Below are 18,612 nucleotides of genomic sequence, written 5' to 3'. Positions count from 1 at the left end.
AATAATATCTTTGATGAGATGCAACGATGCAACGCTTGGGGGAAGGTCATGCGGGTTACATGTGTATATATATATATTCATATATATACATATACACATATATATATATACATCTATATATACATGGCCTTGTGCCCCTGTAGTTTACGGTCAATCGATTCCAAACTGCCGGAAATCCTTGCCCCGTATATCAAAGAGGGGAAGCGAGATCCCATCCAATGGACGGCACAGGATTGCAAAGCTCCCGCATATCGACTACCTCATCAGCTAGGTACCGGTATCTAGCTGGCTATCGACCTTGTAGGTACCTAGCTAGGTACCTTCGTACTTCTGAGTACGTAGCTCAATTCGTGACTTGACCGCCCGGTGAGATCCATCCCTTCTTCTGCTTTCGTCTCATCGCATCGCATCTCCTCTCCTCTCCTCTCCTCCATTTCTGTCCGTCCGTCCCCATATCGATCGTATGCTGCGTTTCCTTCGATCAACGGGACTTCAAAGCAACTTGGGTCGAGCTGCATCTCCCCGCAATCCGAGCATCATCACCAAACCGTTCATCTCAATCTCGTCGCGCAGTTACAGTATGGCTCAAGAATACAAGCTCAAAGGCCTGAGCAGTCTCGACCTGAAGCCAGGAGAGAAGCGAGAGGTCGAAATTGAGGGCATTGACGAGGGCAAGGTACTCCTCTGCAATGTTGGAGGGAAGACGACAGCTTTAGGTAGCAAGTGCACACATTATGGAGCTCCTTTAATCAAGGGCATATTGACAGGCGATGGGCGCATTACCTGCCCATGGCACGGAGGTAGGAATTGATCCCCGATTTTCAGACTATTAGAATTTACTAACCCGCGCTGCTGGTAGCTTGCTTCAACGCCAAAAATGGAGACATTGAAAATGCACCCGCCATCGATGCTCTACCTTCCTTCCAGCTGTCCGAAAAGAATGGCTCAGTATACATCACGGGCGAACAACAAACTATCAAAGGCAGCAGGCGAAAGCCGAATATCAGAATCTCGGGTGCTCAAAGCGCAGAGAAGATCGTAATTGTTGGAGGTGGAAGTGCGGCCCTGGGCACCCTCGAAGCTCTTCGTGAGAATGGATACAAGGGATCGATCACTTTGATAAGCAGCGAGGGATACCTGCCGTTTGACCGTACCAAGCTTTCGAAGGCTTTGATTGACGACCACTCAAAGATTGCCTTGAGAGATGATGCTTGGTTTAAGGAAGGGTCTATTGACCTAGTAAGCGATGAGGTTACGGGTGTTGACTTTTCTGGGAAGAAGGTATCCACTAAGGGTGGCAGTAAGTCATGGCTCAAGATCTCGTTGACGTCTTCTAATCTGTTCCCCAGGCTCGCACTCATACTCGAAGCTTGTTTTGGCAACTGGTGGCACTCCAAAGAGTCTCCCACTGCCGGGCTTCACAGAGCTTGGAAACATCTTTCTTCTCCGTACCATTCCGCACGTGAAGGCTATCAACACTGCCATTGGTGACAAGGGTAAGAAGATTGTCATTATTGGAAGCTCCTTCATCGGTATGGAAGTCGCAAATGCTGTGGCCAAGGGCAATGACGTGACAGTAGTTGGTATGGAAAAGGCCCCGCTTGAGAGAATCATGGGCGAAGAGGTCGGAAAAATCTTCCAGAAGTCTCTCGAGAAAAATGGAGTCAAGTTCAAGATGTCAGCTGGTGTTGAAAAAGCCGTTCCGTCCGAGTCCGACTCTTCAAAGGTTGGAGGCATCGCCCTCAAGGACGGTACGACGTTGCCTGCGGATCTGGTCATCTTGGGTACCGGAGTCGGCCCTGCGACCACTTTCCTTAAGGATAATAAAGACATTGAGTTACAGAAGGATGGATCTCTCAAGACGGATGAGCACTTCGCTGTATCTGGACTGAAAGACGTCTTCGCCATAGGCGACATTGCTACCTACCCATACCATGGACCTGGAGGTGAGGGTGCCTTCACACGTATCGAGCATTGGAACGTTGCACAAAACGCCGGCCGTTCGGTAGCAGCCAACATTGTCGACCCATCTGCCAAAGCCAAAGCCTTCACTCCCATCTTCTGGTCTGCTCTCGGCTCCCAGTTGAGATATTGTGGAAACACTCCCAATGGATGGGATGATCTTGTTCTCCAAGGCCAGCCTGAGGAGGCAAAGTTTGTTGCGTACTATACCAAGGGCGAGACTGTTGTTGCTGTCGCGACAATGGGTGTCGACCCAGTCATGGTAGCATCTTCAGAATTGATGAGAAGGGGTGCTATGCCAACGAAGAGCCAGCTGAAGAAGGGCGTCGATGTTCTTTCTATCAGCGTCCCATCAGAGGTGAAGATCTAGGTTAGGCTCTTTCAGGGGAGAAATGGATGTCTGTTATGAATAAGAGAATGCAACCAATGCCACAATACGGAGCACGACTGCTATCGCGTTTCACTTTCCTCTGAATCTCCGGACGAAGCCTTCACATACTATTCAGCACGAACCCACAGGTTACTGCTCAATCACGTGTAGTAGAGTCCGTGCGGGAACCCCAAAGTCGAGAAATCATTCAAGACACTTGAAACAAGCACTCAATTAAAATACTCGATTACCACTTAATCAAACTTTTCAGTCAAGACACTCAATACATACTGTATGGACAGCTTGTCTACGAATCGATTGCGCTGCTGGGGCTGCAAATCTTATCGACAGAGTAAAGACTTTCTTATGCAGGACAAATTGGTGCCGGAATACAACTGTAACGTTTGCACGGATCGCGAAGGCGATATCGAGAGAAAAAAGGCGAATTTATTTATCTAAGAGCGACACGGTCGACGTCTACGGCGAGAAAAGAAGGCGAAGCTATTATGTCTAGACTGTGGAAGATCAAGCAGGCTGGGAAGCGTTTCGCAAGGAGAATAAGAAATGGATAAAGCCGATGGATAAAGCCGAGGCCGATATCTTTGAACACGACGAGCAACCGCTTCGGCTGCTATTGCATCATACGGAGGATAATACAGATGCGCACGGTACGGAGCAAACAGCCGGTAAACTCTGGGAAGCATCCGCTGAATTCGTGTCGATGACGAAAGAGGATACGAAATCGGCTACGGCATCGATTGTGGATTAAACGGATGAATACGAGAGCTGACTAGGTGACGAGTGCCGAGCGGGTTTGCTATCCGTAAAACTTACGGCAGGGTTGAAGCGCTTACTTTAAGAATTTATCTTTTTAATTTTTTTCTTTTCAAAGTGTAATTCTTGAGAAACTTGACGTAGTATTAATGTTCAAGGCCTCAGAAAGCAGCCCTGCACTTACGTAGTACGTTGTACAACTACTCCGTAGTAGTAGTATTTACGACCGTGGCGAAGCGAGATCCCCTGGCCCCTGGCCCAGGGGCCGCCAGGGAATAGGAAATACAGAGTAGACCTTGGAATGTGTATCTACTGTAACGAATTCTTCCTATGCATGATCAACAACCATCCCATCTCCTTGGTTTCATTGCGACGACCAGGGCGGCTATATCCACGATTCATAAATTCAGATGGCACCTCCATACGCCACAACCCAAAATTCGTCGCATCTTCGACCGGATCCGAGAACTTGATTGGTGGATTATTTAGGTTGTAAATGTTTGGACCGGGGAAGTATGTCTGAAACTTGGTCCGCAATTTCGAATAGAGAGTGGGAGCTTAAACTTGCCACTTGCCACTTGAGCTTACTTTATGTACTTCTTGTATCCACCACCCCCAATTACGATATTCTTTTCCATGGATAGGACGCATGGAAAAATACTATAGCCAGGACCGCTAGTCACACGGTACACCACACAGTCCGAGTTTCCCGCATTTAAAGCTCAGGTTGAGCGAGACTCGCTCGGGGTGAACTGCTTGGCTAAGCAGCCACCCCCATGGATCTTGGAACTACAACTACCGTGACCATGCTACCACTCATTTCCGATTCCCTACTTGAAGTCGCTCTCTCCCCCTTACGGTACAGAGAGCTATTCTTGATCCACGTTGTCAGTTCCTCACTTCAAGCTCACAATGCTTTCCTTGCTCAAGCTTCATCTTCTGGTTGCCATCCTGGCCGTGGTCCCTGTCTTCGCGGCCTACCCTAATCCAGAAGTTTGCGCTGGCGCATGCTGGGCTCACGATCCCGCCCTTATTCGTCGTGACTCGGATGGTCTTTACTTCAAGTTCAATACTGCTGGTAATGTCGAGATTGCCACCTCGACCTCGTTGAATGGACCATGGACCTTGCAAGGATTTGTCTTCACTGCTGGAAGCTCCCTCGACAACCCCGGGAACAAGGACCTGTGGGTGCGTATTTTCCTTTCTCACGAATCTGTCGATTTCAGCTGGCTGATGCTACTGCCAGGCCCCGGACGTCAGTCTCGTTAACGGCGTTTACCACATGTACTACTCCGCCTCTACCTTCGGATCACAAGTCAGTGCGATTGGACTTGCCACCTCTCCATCCATGGATCCAGGAACCTGGACCGACAGAGGAGCTGTCGGAATCGCTTCGAAACCAGGAAAGCCTTACAACGCTATCGACGCTAACTTGATTCCGGTCGGCTCCGAATACTACATGAACTTTGGATCTTTCTGGGGCAACATCTACCAAGTCAAGTTAAATGATGCCGCTACCAAGACCGCTCGAGATAGCGCCTACCAATTGCAATACGACTCGAGGAACGGATCCCCATCCGAGGGTGCGTACATGTTCTACTACTCCGGCTACTACTACCTGACTTGGTCGCTGGGTATCTGCTGCGGTTACGATGCGTAAGTTACTCTGGTGCCCATATAAGCCGAGGTCTGTCGCTGACAGCATATTTAGCAAAAAACCTGCCAAAGGCATGGAATACAAAATCATGATGTGCCGCAGCTCCCACCACGATGGTGACTTTATCGACAAGGACGGAAAGGATTGTACTGCCAACGGAGGTTCGCCTCTCCTCGAGTCCCACAACACTATATACGGGCCCGGTGGGCAGGGTGTTTTTAACGACCCGTCCAAGGGATTGATTCTGTACTATCATTACGCTGAAACTACTAAAGGGCTGGGGGATGGTCAGTACCTGTTTGGATGGAACGCGCTTAAGTGGTCAGGTGGCTGGCCTTACGTGTAAAGGGATAATCAGTGTTCCTGCGTTGTTTTCTACTTCTTCACTTGAATATTCTTAGGGCTAGCATACTTTAAATACATATCGACTGGGTCGCAATTCAGCTTATTATTTGTGTGACTCCATATTGTCTCGGGAATCATACGGCATGCAAATTATAGTTGTGTGATGTATTCCCTAGGTACATTTTCGAGAGTTTCGGTAAACGAGTAAACAAACGGCCCGGGCCCGGCTCGTTAGCGAATATTCTACCGATCTCTTAGCGTCATTTCCCGAAGAAGTAGGATTTGATTAGGGAGGAGAAAGGATGTGACCAATAAATAAATAAACAAATCAAATATCCTTTGCACCCAAGCTCGGTCACTCACAACCACCGGATTCGATTGCGTACGGATTCCGTACGGAGTACTCCATACACAACTTATCGCGTTGTTATGAGCGACTTGCTCTTGGATTCGTTGGTGACTGAAATCGAAGGCCGGGATTTTCAAGCTTAAACCAGCCAAATGGTATTTACTCTGTATACTTACTGAAAGGGACCGGACGGGGACAGGAACACCTCCCGCGCGCAGCCCGAATCCCAGTCAGATCTGCCAGGAACACCGCACGGTGCACAACATAGCACAAACCCAAGCCACCAAACGGGGTGGCTCTCAACCACTGCCCTTACTCGACTCAACTCGACCCGACTCGACTCGATCAATACAAAAAGACCCCGACGACCTGCCCACTCCTTCATCGTCTCTGTAACCTGACGGAGCAATAATGATACGAGTGCGACGCAGCACCAAATCTCCGACCAAGCCAGCTGTATTACTGGTTTAACGCGACGGAGACGGAGACGGAGATGGATATGGAGATGGACATGGACATGGAGCCTGGGGACCAACTGGAGGCTTTGATCACTGCTATCCCGAAATGCCGCTCGACGACACCCTCTCTATGGTGCTGCTGCGGTCGCACAGATTGTGCCTATCTGAAGCACAATGGGGTTGCACTCGACGATCTTGAGAAAGAAGTTCGGACGGTCGCCTCACTCGGCCAGGTTAGCATTCCTCGTGTTCCATCCATCCTTCTCAGTGGAGAAGTTCTTGCACAACATGGTGCGCCCCAGTCCAATGTCTATAAAATTTGTGATTGCGAACAATGACTGCGGAACCTCTCCTCCCTTGGTTGAAGATTCAAACTGCTTCAAGATGAGCAGCTCGCTGACATTTGCTCTGCAGGCTCTGCTAGTACGCCATGAACAGTATATGCACGATGCCGAGAAGGATCGCAAGGCGCTGGAGCACGAGAATGCGAAATCGATCGAGGAAAATCGCGGACTGTTGGATCAACTGGAAGACCTGAATGGAACCCTCGAGGAGTCCGAAACGCACATTAAATCTCTCGAAGCCACTCTATACTCGACCCGCCAGGAACTCCGTCACCTCGAATTGTTAGCGTCGCGGACCCGGGACTTGGAGGTGCAGCTGGCTGCTCTTGAACAGGAGCAGGACTTGTTGCAGAGGACTCTAATAACGACGCAAGAGGAAGAACGGTCTGCTATCCAGAGATGGAGGAAAGCCGAGCGGAGAATATGCGACTTGCATGGACAGTTGGAGAGAATCGAGCGAGAAGCCAAGGAGGAAAGAGAGAAGCACGTCGAAGTGATGGGTCGTATGGAAAGGCAGAGGGCAGTGGAAAAGGAACTCGACACTGCTGCTGGAAGACTGAAGGGTGCCGCTGCGGCCACGACCAGCAATAGCAAGAATGGGAGCAACGTGGTGTCGCATTTTGTCAAGGACATCCTGCAGGACAACGCGAATCTGCAGATGGGGATCGTGGAATTAAGGGAGATGCTCATGAACTCGAACGACGAAGTTCAGACGCTGCGGGAGCAACTACTCATGCACCAGCCGATGGACGACGAGGGCCATGCCAGTGGACCACAAACTCTCAGGGCAGAGCTTGCTCCAAAGGAACCAGCAATAGAGGAGAGAGCACCTCAGGTCATCTCGCAAGCCCTGCATATCCACCATCATTATCATACATCCAAGAAGGAAGAGATTCGTCGTCCGAAGAAGAAGCGTATCTCTCTCAACGTAGCTCTGTTGACACCACCCAAAGGCATGCAATCCCCAAGGGCAAACCAAAGCCACGACTCTGCGAGCGCGATACTGTCACAGACATCAGTCACCATACCGTCTCCTCTCACCCCGAACAACAGGTGGTCGGTACAATCGGGACAGATGTCCGAGTTTGCTCCTTCATCTGTCCCAAGTTCTCCTCAGTCCATCTACAGGCAGAGCGGATTGTTTGACAGGCTCGACATCGACTCATCTCGACCTACCTCTCCTTCGTCCAGTCTCGACCTCATGTCGCCCAAATTCGCACCATCATTTCATCACCGGAAGCGAGGCTCGGAGGCGTCCACTCAAAGCTGCCTGCTTGCTTCAAAGTTCCAGTCTCACGTTATTCACGAAGAGAGAGGTGACGATATCGAGGAGATCGAAGACGTGCAGCCAACTCCACCACTGGACGATGATCCGACCCCTTCGCACACGTCCCGTGACACAGAGTACTTCTCTACAGACCATGAGGAAGAGCACTGGACGTCGTCTCTTCGGCCACGACTTCGACCCTCGGCATCTCATGACTCAATACTCTCAGTTTCGGGCATCGACATTCACACACTTAAATCTCGCCCCAGCCAGATCACCATCCGAGGTGGCAGCGCCCTCCTTCGTCCACCATCACGATTAGGCACCCCGACGGTCATTGTCTCCAGCGAGTCGTCCACGGTTATACCACGTGCTACTCTGTCTCGTCAGACTCAGGATAGTACGGCCTACCTGCGTAGCATGCGAGCGAGTGGCGACGGCCCCCGGTCGATCTCACCATCAAACTCCAACGAAAGAACCAAGACAAAACTTGGCGGGTGGGTATTCGGTCGCTGGGGTATCACTCCTCAGAAGTCGGCCGGAGGTGCTGGACGATCATCTTCAGCAAGCCCACAGTCAAGCCCACAGCAAAAACAACAACAACAACAACGAGCCGTGAGCACACCCGTGGTGGACCCTCTGAAAGCGTTTGCGGGCCGCGCTCCTGGCATCAACCAGAAGGGTCCAATCCTAGGCTTTGCGAAGAAAATTGAAAGAGCTCCAAGTCAAGTGAAGGCAGAAGTCGTGGACCACGACGCACTCAGAGAGATCTTGATGGAGGGAGGTGCGCCTTGACCCAACGCGTATGTATGATTTTGAGGACTCTCATGATGCCATTTCCTTTTGTCCTACTCGACGCAACATATTTCCTCGAGTCTTCTGACATTTCCTGGCGTTTGGGATCGGTGGCTGGATACCCCTGTTTATCGGAAATATGCTTATATGGATTGCTTCAGATGGGATAATATAATTTTTGAAAGAAAGCTGTTGTGTTTGGTTTTCGGGTTACATGTCCAGTTCCTTCGCCGGTGGGATTTTGCGACTCGGTGAATAGCGTTAGGCGATGTTTTGTTGATGGAGAAAGCTTGTTTGGATGTCCTAACTCGGGCTACGAATCTTCACACGGGGCCGCAAAGTGAATCATATATAACATCATCACTGGAAGTAACTGAGTGCTCCTTTCAATTCAATATTCGAAATATTCCAAGAGATCGTCACGTCGGGCCATCATCGAAAATTACCCGAAAATTAGGAATCAAGAGAGCACATATGGGTGGGTACTAGATGAAATCTGCTAGTAATTTCGTCGACTGAGGCTGAGGCTGGTCGATATGTATGCTGAACTCCGACAACAACTACAACGTCCGTCTTGACTCTCCCTTCTTCTAGACTACGACTTTAAGTCCGTAGTCCCTAGTCCGTACGACCACCTCGTCGCTTGTCTCGGCTGAGTAACGACCCTTCGACTTGAGTCGCAGTCCTCTACTCCCACTCGAGGCGTGGAGATGCCCACCACAGCAGGGTCGTCGTCGGCAGCAGGCAAGAAAGAGAGGAGGGGCCTACCAAAGACTAGAACGGGGATGCCGGACATGCAAGTAAGCAGAGCAGCCACTGTCGCACGATGGCGTTCCCTCCCTTGGGTTTGCGTCCCAGCTTACCGAGGACGGACAGGATGCGGCGGGTGAGATGTAGAGAGGAGAGACCTCATGTACGTACCCGTGTTGATCAGATGCGGATGGACCGTTCCCAACCTCTGATATATATATATATCAAGATATGCATCCTCTCCTCCCATCCACTAAACATGCTAATTCCTCGCAGTGTTTCCGGTGCATCAAATTCGGCACGAGGTGCGACGGCTACGTCTCCGACGAGAAAGCATTTCAGAAAGCATTTCAGAAAGCTCTGCTCCCCAAAGCGCCAGTCGTTCCGCCGCTGGTACGGGTCCCGACCACGTCGCTATTTACAGTTGATCAGGAGTACCGCTATTTTAACGTCTTTTGGAACAAGACGGCGTCCGAGCGAGATCTTACCCGATTTTGACGAGCACATCTTCCCGTTGAGACAGGTTATCTTGCAGACCTGCGAGAGTCAGCCCGGCGAGTACGTGCGAATTCCTTGTTGATCGTCATGATCCAGGATCGTTTGCCGCCGACATGGTCTTGGACGAGGGGCTCCTTATGGTGTCCCAGGATCACACTTTATCCTTTTTAAATGCTCCAAAAAAAAAAAAAAAAAAAAAAAAAAAAAAAGGGCCAGCTGAGCTCTGCATAGTCAAACACGCAGTCATCGCTCTTGGAGCGTTAGACTTAGCAGCCGATTCACACAGAGACTTCTCACGTCTCACCCTTAACGGACGCTCCAAAAACTCCCAGGAACATCACCACAACGCATTCCGGCAATACACGACCGCAATCCGAGAGATGTGGCTAGCGGCTGGAAGCGGGAACCAAGACTTGCGCATTACTTTGCTAACGTGTCTCGTGGTGATGTACTTTGAAGCATGGAACGGAGATCAAGAAATGGCGATTCGGCAGATATAGACGGGATTTCGCCTGATCCAGGCGTGGCGGGAGGAGGCCGTCGATGCGAGGAGTGAGAGACGGTTTGTATGTTTGGAGGGTAATGCGCAAGATCGGGTAGAGGATCAACTGGTAAGAATCTTCCAAGGACTGGATGTTCAGGTGAGCACGTGTGTTTACTTTCGATGTCACTGCTCCACGAGGTTAAATTGATCGGTCTTGAACTTCCATTTGATGGAAGTGAGTTCTCCAGCTCAGATCTTCCTGGTTGCAAGCACGAGAGGGAGGTGCCGGGACGACCTTGGATGTTCGAAAATTCGGACCTTAGGTCAGGCCAAGACGCGTTTGAATTGGCGGAGAGCCTGGCTTCAAACCCAACCTCGGAATTTTGGAGCTCTCCGGACTCTTGGAGATACAAACACGAGGTTAGGAAATCTGGAGGTCCAGATTCATTCCGTCACCCGAGAACATGTCCATGCCCCAGTGTAAGGTGTCAGTTCAACAACACATTGTTGTGCAAGCCTCCCTCACCAGCTTTCCAATCTGAGAGCTCCGGGTCAAGCAAGTCACCAATGTTCGAGCCCAAAGTGGACAACGCAGAGAGTTAAGCCACACTACTTGGGGCATCAACCCCCTGTTGACTTCGTCTCATAAGCCGGCCTCCGAACTCCTCGCTTACATCCTGTCAAAGTAAACACAAGAGCCGCAACTGACATCCCATCTCCTAGGCCGCAAGTTTCACATATGAAAATACGCCCGAAAGAAAGGTCCTGATCCAAGAAGGTGAGCGTGCGCTCCTGAGCCGCATGCCCGCAACCTTCGAATCCGTGCACGAAGCCTCTATCTATGAGTATGCACTCGTGCGGCAAACCATGGTAGGTAACGGGGGCTAAAAAATCTTGCCCTCCTCCCGAGACCGCTCTAAGAAGGCAGTAACTGACTTCCCCGTGACCTTCTAGCGGCTGTTCTCTGCGCGCGTGAGGCACCACATCCCACCACCGCCTCGTATCGCAGTCCCCCTGCACGTGCAGGGGCTTGGTGGTGTCAAAGATCCTGCCGTGGTAGCAGTCCAGCAGCGCATCATGGCAGACCTGGCGCGGTGGGTTTGGGATAGTGTGCTTAGTGGGAAGGCTGGGGAGTGGGCTATGGAGGTTGAAGATGAGTTTTGTGACAGCGAGGGCAGGGTGCCAGTTTGGGTCAGGATACACTTCGTTGCGCTGGCAAGGGATCCAGAGGCAAGGCTTGCGGTTTTGCCGTGTCGGCAGCGGGCAGGTTCTGAGACGGAGTATGAGATGGTGACGAGAACGACGAGTAACTCGATGGCAGTCAGTACCGCTTAAGCGAGGTTTACCATTTCGATATACGTTATACATAAATAATACAATATAATATAGGGTGATTCTAGCAATCTTCCTCGGAGAGCCAATAGATTCCAAAGGAGGTGCTACATGACTCATGAGAAAAGTAGATATGTGGCAAATTGCGAGTAATGAGAAGTCCAAGAAATAATTAGACCTCGAGCGGAAAAATCAATGACGTGATGAAAGAAGGAGGCCAAAAAACACCAGGTCAGGATCAGAAGGGTCGGGATGGGAAGAATTCTATATCCTGTGATCTACCGAACGGTCTTCCATCAAAACTCCATCGCATCCTGTAGGAGGCAGCCGGAAAAGAGGAGATCTGATATTTGGTCGCTCGTGCAACCCCCAATGCTATCTAACCTATAGTACAAGTTCGTCTATCCTATCATACAGGCCGCCACCGTCTAGTCAGTCTACTTAGTCTCTTCCTTGAGGAAGCTAGAAAGTTGTCAGCCAAAAATCAAGTATGATGAAGGTATAGGGACGTACGTGATCAGGTCGTTCCTGTCCTTGTCCTTCTTCAATCCACCGAATGCCATCTTTGTCCCGGGAATGTACTTCTTCGGGTTCTCGAGGTACTCGAACTATCCATTTGTTAGCAGCCTGCCAAATTTTCTCCAAATATGGGTGCATACCAATGTCTCGTTATCCCAGGTGATACCCTTTGCTTTGTTGGCATCCGTGTATGAATAGCCAGCGACGGCACCAGTCTTGCGTCCGAACAGGCCGTGCAAGTTAGGACCGATCTTGTTCGCCTCGCCCTCGCCGAGAGTATGGCATTGGGCACATCTGGTCTTGAAGAGGTTGGCTCCCTTCTTTGCGTCTCCTAGAAGCAAGGATCCATTAGCTCAAGTACCTGTAGGAATTCTTGATGTCTGAAAAGGAGATGGGGGTGGAGCGCAAGCTGGCGGTAAGAAAGAATTCTAGACATTGGCAGCAGTCTTTGGACAGGTGGAAGTTGTCCATCCCCAAGCTTCCTAGTGCCAAACATCTCGGAATTCGACCCAATGGTTGCGAATTCATTGGTAATTGAAAATCGAAGATCTCGGGTGGCTTGCAGAACCGAGGTGCCCATCACCTTGCAAGACGCCGGAACCCGTTCATAGAGCACTCAGACATCGCCAACGGGGGTTTCTCGTCGCCTGCCCAAGTCCCATGCCTCGCTAACAACTGAGGCTGTTCAATGGCGGTCTTCGCCCTCGATCATCAGAAAAGGAGACATGTACGTACCGTCCTTGAAAGGCATTTTGTATTATAAAAAATGTGTGTTGGGAGGCTGTGGAAGATGGGAATGGCGTCAAGCTATGGGACGGAGAGAGATATTTATTATTTGGATGAGGATGAAGGAGCAGGATGAAGAAGAGGAAAAGCTTTTTTGGGAGATTTGCGAAAGATGACCATGACACCGAGATGTTAGCGCAGCACCGCCACAGGACGGACTAGCTGCAGTAGGCTTCTTAATATGCATCGTCTGATTGGCTGTTGAAACAGGTCACGAGCCACACTCGGGAGGCACCGGAACATGGACCTTGGATGGATGTTATGACTAAGCGGTAGATGACTAAGCCAGTATTGGTACCATGATCGACCGGCAAAGTCAACAGGCCAGTGAAGAGAAGCTCACCCAGCAAGCTTCACCTCCACACCCACAGCCAATATGCCTCCCACCACTTCCAACCTCATTTCCATCCCACGTTTCCTACTCCCACAAAGAGGAGCAATTTGGCGCACTCGACTTTCAACACCCCCATCAACCCCCCTAAGCGTCCGCCATGCATCCAAGGTCCCCCAAAAGAAACCCGTTAAACCCTCCGCTATCAAAGACGCCGGGAAACCCTCGACCTCGCCCAAGCCCTCGGCTGTCAACGCTGTCAAGGACTCCAGCAAGCCCCTCGTCCTCGAGAAACCCGCCAAGTTCAACCCTCCTTCCCACGGCGCCCGTCTCAGGAGAGAAGCGCCCAGATACCCGGGACCGCGGCTGAGCGAGGAGCAAGCAGCGGCGCAGAAGAAGAAAAAGTACCCAAACATGATGCCGCCGGAGGGCTCGTTTATGAACTGGTTTCTGAATAACAGGAGTATACATCTATACATCTCACTTGTGCGTCTCCGCACTCACAGTCACCGACTTGGACTTGGACCTAATTAATTGGCAACAGGGAACGCTGTTTGGTCTGGCAGCAACAGTGTGGATAACGAATTTTAAGCGCAACTCGCCCTTCGCGGACATGCTTCCTGCGTGGTCGCAGCTCTTCTTGCACCCCATCGCCTTCTTTAGAACTTTCGGGGAGGTCATAAAGATGAACAGTGATTACGTGACGGCAGAGACGATGGAGAGGAGAAAGAGAAAGGTCGAGGATGTGGCCAAGAGGGCGGCGTACAGGAAGGCGCACGGCATGGAGAACGACGAGGCTTTTGGTGGATGGACTGCAAAGAGCGACGAGCAGTTATTGGGGCCTGCGATGCCGGTTGGTGACGCAGAGCCTGTGAGAGCAACACGGCCGGTGAAGAAGTGGCTTGGTATTTGGTAGTGGTCTGAAAAGAGGCGTGACACCTATCTTCGAAGTCGGCTGTGAGGTTGGGAGCTTCGAGTCCATGTCTAGCTCGGTTATCGTACATAACGTGCATGTACTGATGCGAGAACTATGGGTATCTTTGTAGAAACTGTACTATACACCTAACCCAGCTCAACGCCGTCGAGGCCATCCAGTACCTCTTCTGCAACACCTCCATGCTCCAAAACCTTCTGAATCATAGCCGCAATCACTTTCCTCTTCGCTCCGCCTCTAGGCGGCTGCCAAACACCCTCTTCTTCCATCGGCTCTCGTTGACTCGCAGCCTGTTCATTCGTAGTGGCCGTTCCTCCTGTAGCGGTATTCGACCTATTCGGCAGACCAGGAGCGGTTAGTCTTGACGGGGGATCAATAGTCCTAACCGACAATAATCTCAGGTCCCGCGTCTTGCCATCGATTTCCATGCCTCCACGTCCCTGAGCCCGCTCTCCAACAGATACGGCCAGGACTACTTCTGCGACTGCCAACTCCTCTTTACTCGGGTCGAAAATAATATTTTCTTTCACAGCCATAACGAGCAGCGTCACAGGTGGCCTCGCATGCGCCGCCTGCGCCTCCCTCGGATAGATGTAGACAGAGGCATCCCAATCATCATCGAATAGCGGATCTTCGTCGCCTTCTGACTTCAGCTTCGGTAGTCTCGTAGACAAGAGTGCCAAGTGGGTCGTAAGTGAGAGCAGAGGGAGCGGATATGACAGAGGCTGTGACAGCAGGAGGATCTGTTCCCAGTCAGTTTCTCTGCTTGGAGCCAGCAGCGATAAAAATAAAAATCAACCTCACGTCCAAATACAGCTTCCAATGGAAGCGCGCATTGATCCACAACCTCTGCGTAAAACCCCCATCGGCTAAGAGCGCCTCGCTCAACAGCGCCGCGAGGAACACCGGCATCGAGTCATCGTCTCTCATCCCCGGAATCTCAACCCCAATCTCCACCCACTCGTTCAATGCCCTCTTTTTCTTTTCTCCATCACCCTCACCCTCACCCTCGCTCTCGCCATCCTCGTCTTCCCCTTCAACAACGTTCCAACTCGGCCGCGACTTCTCTACCTCAGCTTTGACGCCCACGATAGCCTCCGTGCCGTCAGCGAAACAGATGCGCGCGCTACCGTTCGTGCCGGGCAAGATGTTGCTCTCTGCGACCAAGGGTCTGAACTGTGAGGGGCTACGGCTATCGGGGCGGATGGGTGGGGTGAGGGAGAGGGAGGTGTGCAGGTAGGAGAGCTCTGCTGGGGAGAGCAGAACCTGTTGGGTTGACGAGGGCGCCATTCTGCTTCCGCAATGTGCTGGTATTCGGATCCAGGCTTTGGCTGGTGGTTTCAAGAGGCGTGGCCAATTGGAGGTGCGGATCCAGAGAGTTGATCAAGAGGTTCAGTGGGACCAACACCGAATGAAATGTTTCTATACAAGCGGCCATGTTTTAGCGGGAGGCTGCGAGGCTGCGAGGCTGAGTGCAGTCTTCTCGGCTAATTCTAGGTTGACATATCCCAGGACTATGCAGGGCCTAATTGGGGCTCACATTCTCAATAAGTATTTGACAAATCGCATACATTTGTTTCCATAAAGTGTTTGAGGTTCTCAGCCACCCACCCATGGTCGGGGAGCTATCTCATTCTTTTGCCTTGCGTCAACGAGATTACAAAACTGGCCAGTCCAGTAGGTCTATAGCGTCGAGCACTAACGTGAGATACTGATTGATAGCGATACTGAGCAGCTTCGCAAGTCACTATCAATACTATACTATATACTATACTATACTAACAGCTAGTCAGAGGGAGCAAAGACGTTGGCACGGGTGGGGGAACGAGGCAGTCACGATTCTGAGTGGGAAGGTGCCCGGAAGTGAGGCAAATCGACAAGTCTGATAGGAATAGTATGCTGTGTTCCTGCTTTCTCCATCGGACCTTCTTACCTTCTTAGCAAGCGTCAATCATTATTCATATCTTCCATAACGCCCCAGCTCTTGCAGACAGGGCCCATGGCAGTAACACCAATAGCTCAGCCGAACTTCACAACCATTTCCCGCGCGAGAGCAGGGCCAACAGCAGCAGCAAGCTCGGCGATAACGCCCTTGATCGAATCCGGATGGTCAATATCGCTCGATTCCCAGCGGACAAGCTCTTCCGCTTGACATTCAATTCCTCTTACGTTGATTTTGATCTTGTCGAGATTTACTTGGTGGAGAAGCTCATTCTTGGTGAGAATTCCAGGCATTGAGCGTTTGAACAGAGGCGTGTCCGGATCCACAAGAGGAAGATCATCGTCAGAGTCATCGTCGTCATCGCCCATGCTGGTGTCGCCAGCTGTACCATTGTCCGACACACAAACGGGAGTGGCGTCCGTAGAGACAAGTGATTCCCCTCCCAACACAGCTCTTTCCCGTGACAGACTAATGTATTTCTTCTTGTCAAGTTTCTGCTTCAACTCGCCGTCCAGTAGATCCCACTCATAGGATTCAGGGTCCAGAATGTATTGTGGCGTGTAGTCTCCTTTATATCTCATCTTCACGCAGTTATGTATGTAGAATCCCGCATACCAATATCTGTACTTGTTCTCCTTCGCCAGGGCGATTTCTCTCAAAGCACCAAGTTTTCCGAATGAATGCTGATGAACAGACTCATCGTACATGAAGTACACAGCACTGACACACTGCGGGAGTAAATCAAGGACCCCAATAGCGACTAGCTTACCATCGAGACGATAGCATCTGGAACGATGGGGGAAAGTCAGTAAGTACTCAATCGGGAAGGTTGGCAAGGGGGGTATGAGAAGGATTGGACATTCTAGAACAGGGAAACTTAGGCTATCCCAATACTTACTGATGATAAGAGCCGAGTCGCAGTCCGTCTGTGGCGGTTCGACATTGAGAGAGAGGGGACGAACAGAGAAAGTTTTTGAAGCCCGACTTTGTGATACGATGAGGAGGTTCATGGTGTACCAGCCGTTGGTAATTTTCAAACAGGACATACTTTTCGTCCGTGAAGTCGTCGGGCTCGAGCGTAACGACGAAATCATGGGCTGGCTGGGGTGGCGACTTCACCTGTACCTTTTCACATTCATGGATACGCTCAACAAAGTTGAAGTCGGTGTTGCGTTTCTTTGCTTGTTCGCGCGACAGTGGGTGGAGCCTCGCTGCCTCTTTGATGTACGTGTCTCCGAGAACATACTTGGTAAGTCGATTTTGCACCTGTCGCTGATCCTTCGAAGGACGGAACTCATCGGAATCTAGCCTGATGGTGTAGTGTGGACAGCATGATGCTTGTTGATTTGGCTTATACAACAGCGTTCCAGACCTTCTCCAGCCGCGTCCGAGAAGGGATTGGTAGAAATGGTGAGTCAAAGACTGAGCGGAAACATAGTATGAGAAGCCTAGACGTAGGGAGAGTTAACACACTGCTTCGCACACATAAAATGGGTCTAGTAAAGGGGTTGGAGATCCATCTCGAGTAATGATTGTGCTCCAGAGCTTTCGCTGAAATGAACGAGGGAGAAAATTACGTTTGTGTGACTGACTTCCTGATTTTTTGTGACAATAGCCACAGCTACTGTTTTTGTATCCTGTTCAACATTAGTCAATGTTTCGAGGCAAAGGTTTGATTGAGCACAGCAAATGTGACCATTTGGGTCATCAGAGAAGAACGTATACAGAAAACACTGCAGCGATGCGGTCACCGGATGCGGTGACTACAACTTCACAAGGTATCAATGTCGAGATGGCTGTGGCAAAGATCACACCGGCACATTCCGGTAACCACTACAGTGGTAGCGGTGTGGTTCTCGTGGTACCAGGACCGACAGTGCGACCCAGACAGCATAGGTATCTCGCTAAGCGAGATTCTTGTGTATCGGTTCGTGGAGAGGCTTCGGAGGTTATCGAGGCTCCCATGACATGACACCCACTCAAATCACAGCTGTAGCCTGGTAGAAGACCACTCTTGATAGCTAGCTGCAGCGTCGCACAAGAGCGCGAATTGCTTGCTGAATGGTGTGTTGCGCCGCGAAAAGCGATAGCGCGTGTGAGGCATCCACCAGAGTGAAAAGTTTCCGACATCTGGTAAACAACGATGTCGAGCCGATCCGACACGAGGACAAGCAAGTCGAGCAATTGGCTTCTCGTTCAAGTAGAGAAAGAGGCGGGTTGAGAAGGTTGGGGAGGTCTGTAGAGCACTCACTCACCAATGGGAGTCAAAAGCGAGATGGGCGGATTCTGGGTCTGCATGTCGCTGCAGGGAAGGTACTTGCAGTAGAAGTGCCGTGCTTCCAGAGAGTACAGTAGAGTAGGGAGTGATCGGATCCGACAGCGGCGGCTTTGGTTGTGGGGTTGATGAGATAGATGGGGGTTGGTGATTTGCGCTTTGATCGACTCTGCTCGAGAAACGAGAGTACAAGTGAGGTAGAAAAGGATATACAGGCTACAGGCAGAGCAGATCTAGAGAGGCCGCCGGGCTCGAGGCGGTTGGCTTGGGTCGGGTATCCTAGGATGGCTTGTGTGTAGGCTTATGGGTCTGGTACGGTCGAAGTAGTCGATGGTGGATTTGGAATGCTAGGTAGGTTGTTGTTGTTGTTGTGAGGCGGCGGGCGGGGGAAGCTCGAGAAGTAGTTGAGGCTGCAATGAAGCAGAGCAGGGCAGAGAGAA

General features: G+C 50.9%; 9 protein-coding genes across 9 annotated transcripts; 6 read left to right on the top strand and 3 right to left on the bottom strand.

Moving 5' to 3' along the window:
* Positions 1-463: 463 nt before the first annotated feature.
* On the top strand, positions 464-2,332 carry L3040_007026 (uncharacterized protein; the record flags this gene model as incomplete). The annotated part of the gene is made up of 3 exons (XM_007296925.2): positions 464-800; positions 860-1,300; positions 1,350-2,332. The coding sequence occupies 3 exons, from the start codon at positions 464-466 to the stop codon at positions 2,330-2,332; spliced, it is 1,761 nt and encodes a 586-aa protein (XP_007296987.2).
* Positions 2,333-4,018: 1,686 nt separating this feature from the next.
* On the top strand, positions 4,019-5,109 carry L3040_007025 (uncharacterized protein; the record flags this gene model as incomplete). Its single annotated transcript, XM_007296924.1, has 3 exons — positions 4,019-4,294; positions 4,353-4,762; positions 4,818-5,109. 3 exons carry the CDS (start codon positions 4,019-4,021, stop codon positions 5,107-5,109), a joined length of 978 nt encoding a protein of 325 aa, XP_007296986.1.
* A 980-nt stretch (positions 5,110-6,089) lies between these two features.
* Positions 6,090-8,321, top strand: L3040_007024 (uncharacterized protein; the record flags this gene model as incomplete). The annotated part of the gene is made up of 1 exon (XM_066156127.1): positions 6,090-8,321. The coding sequence occupies one exon, from the start codon at positions 6,090-6,092 to the stop codon at positions 8,319-8,321; it is 2,232 nt and encodes a 743-aa protein (XP_066010939.1).
* A 710-nt stretch (positions 8,322-9,031) lies between these two features.
* On the top strand, positions 9,032-9,569 carry L3040_007023 (uncharacterized protein; the record flags this gene model as incomplete). The annotated part of the gene is made up of 2 exons (XM_066156126.1): positions 9,032-9,121; positions 9,348-9,569. The coding sequence occupies 2 exons, from the start codon at positions 9,032-9,034 to the stop codon at positions 9,567-9,569; spliced, it is 312 nt and encodes a 103-aa protein (XP_066010938.1).
* Positions 9,570-10,854: 1,285 nt separating this feature from the next.
* L3040_007022 (uncharacterized protein) lies at positions 10,855-11,388 on the top strand (the record flags this gene model as incomplete). The annotated part of the gene is made up of 2 exons (XM_066156125.1): positions 10,855-10,923; positions 11,008-11,388. The coding sequence occupies 2 exons, from the start codon at positions 10,855-10,857 to the stop codon at positions 11,386-11,388; spliced, it is 450 nt and encodes a 149-aa protein (XP_066010937.1).
* Positions 11,389-11,822: 434 nt separating this feature from the next.
* Positions 11,823-12,655, bottom strand: L3040_007021 (uncharacterized protein; the record flags this gene model as incomplete). The annotated part of the gene is made up of 4 exons (XM_007296922.1): positions 11,823-11,847; positions 11,899-11,993; positions 12,045-12,235; positions 12,640-12,655. The coding sequence occupies 4 exons, from the start codon at positions 12,653-12,655 to the stop codon at positions 11,823-11,825; spliced, it is 327 nt and encodes a 108-aa protein (XP_007296984.1).
* Positions 12,656-13,066: 411 nt separating this feature from the next.
* On the top strand, positions 13,067-13,937 carry L3040_007020 (uncharacterized protein; the record flags this gene model as incomplete). The annotated part of the gene is made up of 2 exons (XM_007296921.1): positions 13,067-13,507; positions 13,566-13,937. 2 exons carry the CDS (start codon positions 13,067-13,069, stop codon positions 13,935-13,937), a joined length of 813 nt encoding a protein of 270 aa, XP_007296983.1.
* A 146-nt stretch (positions 13,938-14,083) lies between these two features.
* On the bottom strand, positions 14,084-15,245 carry L3040_007019 (uncharacterized protein; the record flags this gene model as incomplete). The annotated part of the gene is made up of 2 exons (XM_007296920.1): positions 14,084-14,698; positions 14,760-15,245. The coding sequence occupies 2 exons, from the start codon at positions 15,243-15,245 to the stop codon at positions 14,084-14,086; spliced, it is 1,101 nt and encodes a 366-aa protein (XP_007296982.1).
* A 729-nt stretch (positions 15,246-15,974) lies between these two features.
* L3040_007018 (uncharacterized protein) lies at positions 15,975-18,195 on the bottom strand (the record flags this gene model as incomplete). Its single annotated transcript, XM_066156123.1, has 4 exons — positions 15,975-16,683; positions 16,796-17,345; positions 17,490-17,534; positions 18,153-18,195. 4 exons carry the CDS (start codon positions 18,193-18,195, stop codon positions 15,975-15,977), a joined length of 1,347 nt encoding a protein of 448 aa, XP_066010936.1.
* Positions 18,196-18,612: the final 417 nt, after the last annotated feature.

Source organism: Drepanopeziza brunnea (genome assembly GCF_022702325.1).
Source record: "Drepanopeziza brunnea f. sp. 'multigermtubi' strain 214-2 chromosome Unknown ctg12, whole genome shotgun sequence".
NCBI lineage: Eukaryota > Fungi > Ascomycota > Leotiomycetes > Helotiales > Drepanopezizaceae > Drepanopeziza > Drepanopeziza brunnea.
This window is presented reverse-complemented; position numbering and strand designations above follow the sequence as displayed.